Below are 7,062 nucleotides of genomic sequence, written 5' to 3' on the forward strand. Positions count from 1 at the left end.
AGGACCCTATGTATGCTAAGCATGCACTCTACCACTTGAGCTATACCCTCCCCCCAAAAAGGGCCTTGTTGTTTATCTATTTTATATACAGTAGTTAGTATCTGCACATTTCAAACTTCCAATTTACCCCTCCCCACCCCCAGGCTTGTGTTTTGGAAAGATCACTCTGCCAGCAGCACAGCTTGAGGGGTGTGTGTTTGTAGAGTACGAGAGAATGCATGTGCAAATTTGAAGGCCAAGAGAATGGTGGGTAATTCCTTGGCCTTTACTCCATCATTTCCCTGGCCTTTGGGTGACTTGGGGAAGGCCAGTCATACCCAGCAGGCTTGAAGGGGTGGGATTCTCTCTTGGTTAAAATCCCTGCTTCCTTTTCAAGCTAGGACTGGTTACTCTATAGGTTAGAGTTGAGGCATAGAGGCCAGGACTCCACAGAAGCTACTGCCAGAGAGGCCATGGGCAAGCCACCTAGCTTCTGTGAGCCTAGTTTCCCCATCTTTGTAGAACAATTTTTATAGGGTGTGGGGGTACATAGGACACTCCCTACAAAGCTTTTAGGACAGAGCCGGGCTCAATATGTCTTAACTGTTTTATAGAAATTGAGCTCTTGCTGAATACCTTCAGTAAGCCTCATACTACAGGAGGCCCTGGGAGTACAAAGTCTCCTCGAGACTGGTCTTGACTAAAAGAACTGCTTGGTTTAGGATTTGTGGATTTTACAGATTAGAGACATGCAATTTTTAAGGGGCAATCCCATTTCTAGAAATTTATCTGAAACATATGCACAAAGATTTAGCTCTAAATGTAAGTTCACAGTAGTGATTTATAAGGTGAAAAATTGGAAATAGCCTAATGCCCACCCACCTCTAGGATACTGGTTAGATAGGTGATGAGACAAATTAAATCTTGTGCAGTCATTCAAGAGTAAGCAGGTAGTTGCTGATATGAAAAGATGTTTATTATAAGTGAAAGCAATATACAAAACAGTATTTGTGTATAAAACACACATACGTGTGTATATATTTTGAAACTTGGACACTAATATACCCAAACGTTAACAGTGAGTTGATATCTAAGTGATTTTTACCATTTTTTCTTATCCTAGATTTCCTTTTCTAAGTTTTCTACAATGAATGTGTATGTCTTTTCTGAAAAATATAGTAATGTATTTTATGAACTTTTAAGTTATTTTGTTATTAAAATGTAATAAATAAAAATAGTAATAAAAGAAATCAGTTTTATTGGCTGTCCCTGTCCCTCTTTCCAGCCTTATCTCTCGACTCGATTCTTGATCACTCCCAATAAACATGGGCTTATCAATACTACTATTCATTTCAGTATTTTCTAGTATTTATCAGCTTCAGAGAACCGTACTATGCAAGATGATGTAAAGATGAATACTCACATTCTCCAGGTGATTTGCGTGCACGCCAAATTTTGAGGTGCGTGGAAACGGAGTTCGTTACCTCCCTCCTTCATTTGTTCTCTTTTAATTCATTTCATCCATTCATTCCTAGCTTGGGGGCGTTTATTTACTTTACGTACGCATGCCCACTCCTAGAGAATGGGAGGGGCCGCTCTCTTCAGCGGTCCCGCCTCCCGACGCTGACCATTGGCCGGCTCCGCCAGCGCGTCCCTGATTGGTGGTCGCAGGCCGAGCCTCGCCGATCAAAGTTGGCGGGAAAGGGACTGCCGGGCAGAATGGCGGCGGCGGCGGCGGCTGCATCTCCCGCGGACTCGATTTCCGGCGGCGGCCCTGCGGCCGTAAGGCTCCCGCGGTCGCCGCCGCTCAAGGTGCTGGCGGAGCAGCTGCGGCGCTACGCGGAGGGCAGCCCGGGCTCGTGGCAGCTGTCGCGGGCGGCCGCGGGCCGTGGGCCGCTGGAGCTGACGGCCGTGTGGATGCAGGGCACGGTGGTGGCGGCGGGCAGCGGCGAGGCGCGGCTGCGGGATCCTAGCGGGGCCTTCTCCGTGCGCGGCCTAGAGCGCGTGCCGCGTGGGCGGCCCTGCCTCGTCCCAGGTAACGGCCAGATTCAAACCCGAGGCAGACCCTCGGTTTGTACCGCCCGAGGGCGGGGCCTGGCAGTCCCACCTCCCGGTCTTTGCCCAGCTGGCCCCCCGCCTGGATACCCTTCCTTCCTGTCCCCTCTCCAGTCAAGCGCCACCCAAGATGATCCGATGATAAGCATTACCTGCAGCCGTTCGAAATACACAGATTCCTACCACCACCAGCCCTCCCAGATGGAATCTCCTGGGAAGGGACCACCAACTTCTGTATTTGTAACAAACCCCCGTCCCCACGGGTGACTTTTTCCCCCATCGAGTTTTGGAAAATACTGTGGGAAATTTTTGTTCATTCTTACCGTCTGGATTCAAATATACCTTCCTTAGAGGAGCTCTCCCTGATCCCCAGGAATGGGGAGCCCTGCTGTACCCCTCTTTCATGGAATTGCCTTAGGCTGTAGTTCATTCCTGTTTCCTTTTAAAACAATTGTGTTCAGACTTGAGCCTGTATCAGACTTACCCTAAGGGCTGGTTAAAACTCACTCTGCTGGGCCACAGCCTCAAAGTTTCTGTCTGTTTGTCTGGGTGGGGCTGAGAATTTGCATCTCTAACCAGCTTCCAGGTGCTGCTGGTGCTGCTGGCCTGGAGGCCACACTTTGAGAAGCCCTGGGCCTTACTGCAGCAGGGTGGGGACTGTGTCTTTCTGACAACTATTCTTAGGGTTAGGTTGAATTCCTGGCACTGGCTCCATCCGGCTGAGCTCCGTGGAGCGCTTTTCTTAACCTTTCTGGACCTCTCCTGCCTCTTTCTGAAGGGACCAATAATTCCTGCCTGTGGTGTGGATTCAATGCATTTTTTAAAAAATAGCTTTAACACAGCTCCTGGCTCACAGTGAGGGTTCCAAAATTTGTGACTTTTGTTTTTAACTATGCAATGCTCCTGCTCCCTTCTCACCCCACCCTTGCCCCATCCTTTCAGCCTCCCTCTGTCTGCCCTCCATTGCAATGTTAGTCTACCACAAAGTCTGCAAACTACAGGCTGCCAGCCCTTTTTCCATGGCTCGTGAGCTAAAAATGTTTTTTACATTTTCAAATGGTTGAAAAAAAATCAAGACAATTTCATGACATGTGAAAATTTTATGGTGGGAGGATATCGCTCAGTAGTAGAGTGTGCTCAGCATGCACGAGGTCCTGGGTTTAGTCCCCAGTACCTCCATTAAAATCGATAAAATCAATAAATACCCAATTACCTAAATACCTAAAACCTAATTACCTTCCCCCTCCATAAAAATGATTTTTTAAGGAAGTTTATGAAATTCAATATCAGTGTCCATAAGTAGTTTTATTGGAACATGGTCATTTAGGTACTGTCTAGGGCTGTTTCCCACTACAGCCAGACTTGAATAGTTGAGACAGAAACCCCATGGCCTGCAAAGCCTAAAGTATTTAGTCTCTGGCCCTTTACAGAAAAAGTTTGCCGACCCTTGGCATAGATGTGGTCCCTTGCTGTTTGGGATCTCACCCCCCAGACAGTGCTCTTAGAAGGCAGGCTGTGGGGAGGGGGGAGCTCCCATATGGTTGGCACCAGTAGGTATCCTTAGTGGGCATTCTGTGTTGGTGAACCCATCTGATTCACCCACTGGCCTGAATGCCTGCAGGCTGGGGTCTTTTGCCATTTCTTCTTGCTGCTTAATACCAAGGTCTGACTGACAAATTGGTTACTGCCTTCAGGTAGGGAGGCAGAATAGTAAGCAGGCCACTAAAACAAAATAATGTCGTAGGCTTGGGCTTGAACACAGGGAGCCTTGGGCGCAGAAGAGGGACAAATGATCCAGGCCTGCTGGGTCAGAGGGTGAAGGCCTGATGGAAGGGAGGGGCGTGGTGGGGAAGGAGAAGGGGAGACAGTGGAGAGGGGAGGGTGTGGGTAAAATGAACAGGACTAGTAACCAGACTGTCTAATCTCAGGAGGAAAGAGCTCAGGCCTTTGAGTTCATCTGTCTAGTTGTGTTATGCGCCATCGTGTGTGTGGATTTCCTGTGTGTGGATTTCGTGTGGATCTCCTGTTTACCGCTCCTGCTGGGATCTCCGTGGGCTTGTTCTTCCTTTCCTGGGTCTTCAGTCATTTTCTGAGGGTTCCATCTCCACCAGCAGGTTAGGGCCATTCACTGGGTGTGGCATGTGTATTTTTAGACCTAGCCTCACTGAGGAACCCCATGTTACTTGCCCAGGTAGAATGTAGAGATGGGTTCAGGAAAACCTAAGTACATGGTGCCAGACATTGAAGACCAGAGGGTATGGTGTCGTCTGGCCTGGCTTCCTTCAGTCAGTGCCCCAGGGCCCAAGGGCAAACCCAGCCTTGCTGTTGGAAGCAGTATGATTAAAGTAGCCTCACAGGGGCATGCAGTGGGGGCTGGCAGCGTGCCTACTCTTCCTGCTGTGTTTGGGGTTTTTTACACAATTGAGTTTTGTGTGGTTAAGACTGGCCAAGTTTTGCTTTCAAGGAGAGCCACTTCCCTAAGGGAATGGGAAGAGAGTCGTGGTTAATATGTCATTAGATCATTGTGATGGCAGCCTGCCCTCTTGTTGATTTGCTTGCGTGTGCCCAGCTGGTGGCAAGAGGTGACAGGGATCCGTCCCAGGCAGTTGGAACAGCAGGGTGGCATAGGGCAGCTCCCGCCTGCCCAGCTCTTTTGGCAACATGAAGGGAAAATTGGATTTGCTTTGGGGCTGTCAGGGTGTTGTCTTTGCAGGAAGAGGACCAGTCCTGTGCACAGAAACCAGTCACAGACACTGACATTGAGCAAGGAACAAAAAGAGAAAAGCTGGGGTTTTCTGGCCCTGTCTTAGAGCAGTCTGTCTAATTACAAACTCATCCTTTGATGTGAGAGTCTCTTCCATTCCTTGGACATGTAGCTTTGTACAGCAGCCTGTGGTGATTTTGTTCTAACATTTTAACACCAGAAACCAAAGAAGATGCAGAGGTCATCCTCCAGGTTCAATGTGGAACTCACTTGGCATTTTGATATCTACTCTCCACATTTTTCAGTCTCCAGTTTGCCTCTCTGATAAAGTTCAGCCCTCTCAAGGACTGCGTTCTGTTTTGTTTTTTTTGTTTTTATTTTCTCTATCAATGTGAACTTTACTACTGGGCTTTTCTTCTTCTAGGAAAGTATGTGATGGTGATGGGAGTGATTCAGGCCTGCAGCCCTGAGCCATGCCTCCAGGCTGTGAAGATGACAGACCTCTCCGATAACCCTCTCCATGAAAGCATGTGGGAACTGGAAGTGGAAGATCTACACAGGAATATTCCTTAGATGATGTTGGAGCCCTCGATAAAAACAACCAACATTCTGAAGCAACTTAGGTTCTTATACCCTGTGGATTTCATGGACATTACTCAATATATATTTCTCAAAAGTTGATTAGAGAGCTTTGCTCCAAGGAGCCCTGATGTAGGATTTCTAAATGCTGGGACCCTCCAGTGAACTCAGCGCCTGCCGCCCCTTGCTTTGACTATTTGCTGATGAAAAGCAGATGTTTCGTTTTGCTCTCTCTTTCTCCTCCCCACACACTCCCTCCGTTTTTTTGTTCTTTGTTTTTTGTTTTATGTGTGTTAATTCCCTTTCTAAAGCACACAGAAATCTCACGTTGCATTTTCCAGGTTTGACAAGTGATGATACTTTTTCCGTTACTACCGTGACCCTATTTTACGATGCAAAATTTGTATCTCAGTCATTGCCCACAGAGATTAAAATGTGGTTATGGGCAGGAAAACAGACTGTGTGAAAAAGGAATGATCTCATGGCTCGAGTCTTCTCCATCAACAACTTCCAAATTATTCAGTTTGCAAGCCGAATGGCATCTTCTAACTGCAGGCACAGCGCCTCTCAGAGACAGCCCCCTTTCTGTTTCAGACGCCACTCAGCCCTTGAAGGTCCATTTCCCGCTGAAATGGACATGCCCGCCGTTCCCTTCTTCCTTCACTTGGGGATGTTGAAACACTTCCAGAATTTCTCGTTGAAACTAAAAATCAAGATGAATAACGGCTTCTAGGCATTAATTAAACTTCTGTCTCATCACTCGTGTTAAGACACTGCAAGGGAGCGACCTCCAGAATCAGTTTGTACGTTGTTTTTGGTACAGAATGCTGTCTAGCTGTGATTGCACTGAATGTGGGGCCGCTGCTCCCTGCTTCTTACCTAACCTTCATTTTTCCTTAGATTGTAAATCTCAGGTGGGGGTCAGGTTAGGTTCCTGATCGCTGGAGAGTTTTGCTAGATTACTGATCTCTACCACTAATAAATTGTTTTATTGATCTCTACTACTAACTAATTGTTAATTGTTTTATGCTGTGTTTTAAAAAAAAATCAGATTTTATTTTTTTAGACAGCTCAGATTTATAGGAAAAAAAAAGAGCAGGAGGTATGGAGTTCGGATACAGGATAGGCGCCCTCCCTCAGTTTCCTCTGTTATTAACATCTCGCCTTGCTGTGGTACATTTGTTACAATTGATGACCCAGCAGCACTGATACATTGGTAACTAAAGTCCATAGTTTACCTTAGGGGTCACTCTTCGCAATGTACATAGAGTTCTATGGGTTTCACAAAGGCATAATATCATGTATCCCCCATTACAATATCATACAGAATAGTTTTGTTGCCCTAAAAACTCTTCTGTGCTCCACCTAGTCATCCTTGCCTCCCCTGGCAACTACTGATTTTTCTACTGTCTCCATAGTTTGCCTTTTCCAGAATGTCATGTGGTTGGAAGCACAGTCTGTAGCCTTTTCAGACCGGCTTCTTTCATCCAGCAATATGCATTTAAGGTTCCCCCGTGTAGTTTATAACTTGGTAGCTCATTTCTCTTTATCCTAATACTCCACTGTCTGGATGTACCATAGTCTGTTTATCCATTCACTTACTAAAGGACATCCATCGGATTCCAGTTTTTAGCAGTTATTAATGGGGCTTCTGTAAACATTCGTGTGCAGGTTTTGTATGGACATAAGTTTTCAACGTACTGGGGTAAATGCCCAGGAGCACGATTGGTGGGTATATGGTCAGC

General features: G+C 46.7%; 1 protein-coding gene across 1 annotated transcript; it reads left to right on the top strand.

Annotated features, from left to right (window-relative positions):
• The first annotated feature begins 1,655 nt into the window (after nucleotides 1–1,655).
• On the top strand, nucleotides 1,656–6,329 carry RMI2 (RecQ mediated genome instability 2). Its single transcript, XM_074346797.1, has 2 exons — nucleotides 1,656–2,014; nucleotides 5,163–6,329. Exons 1-2 carry the CDS (start codon nucleotides 1,699–1,701, stop codon nucleotides 5,309–5,311), a joined length of 465 nt encoding a protein of 154 aa, XP_074202898.1. The 5' UTR covers nucleotides 1,656–1,698; the 3' UTR covers nucleotides 5,312–6,329.
• The last annotated feature ends 733 nt before the right edge of the window (nucleotides 6,330–7,062 follow it).

This window comes from Camelus bactrianus, chromosome 18 (genome assembly GCF_048773025.1).
Source record: "Camelus bactrianus isolate YW-2024 breed Bactrian camel chromosome 18, ASM4877302v1, whole genome shotgun sequence".
In the NCBI taxonomy this organism is placed as follows: Eukaryota; Metazoa; Chordata; class Mammalia; order Artiodactyla; family Camelidae; genus Camelus; species Camelus bactrianus.

Bases quoted from the DNA above. Each gene is read 5' to 3' on its own strand.
- RMI2 (XM_074346797.1), top strand. From the start codon at position 1,699: ATGGCGGCGGCGGCGGCGGCTGCATCTCCCGCGGACTCGATTTCCGGC. The intron at 2,015-5,162 runs GTAACGGCCAGA...TTCTTCTTCTAG, and splicing joins GCGGCCCTGCCTCGTCCCAG to GAAAGTATGTGATGGTGATG.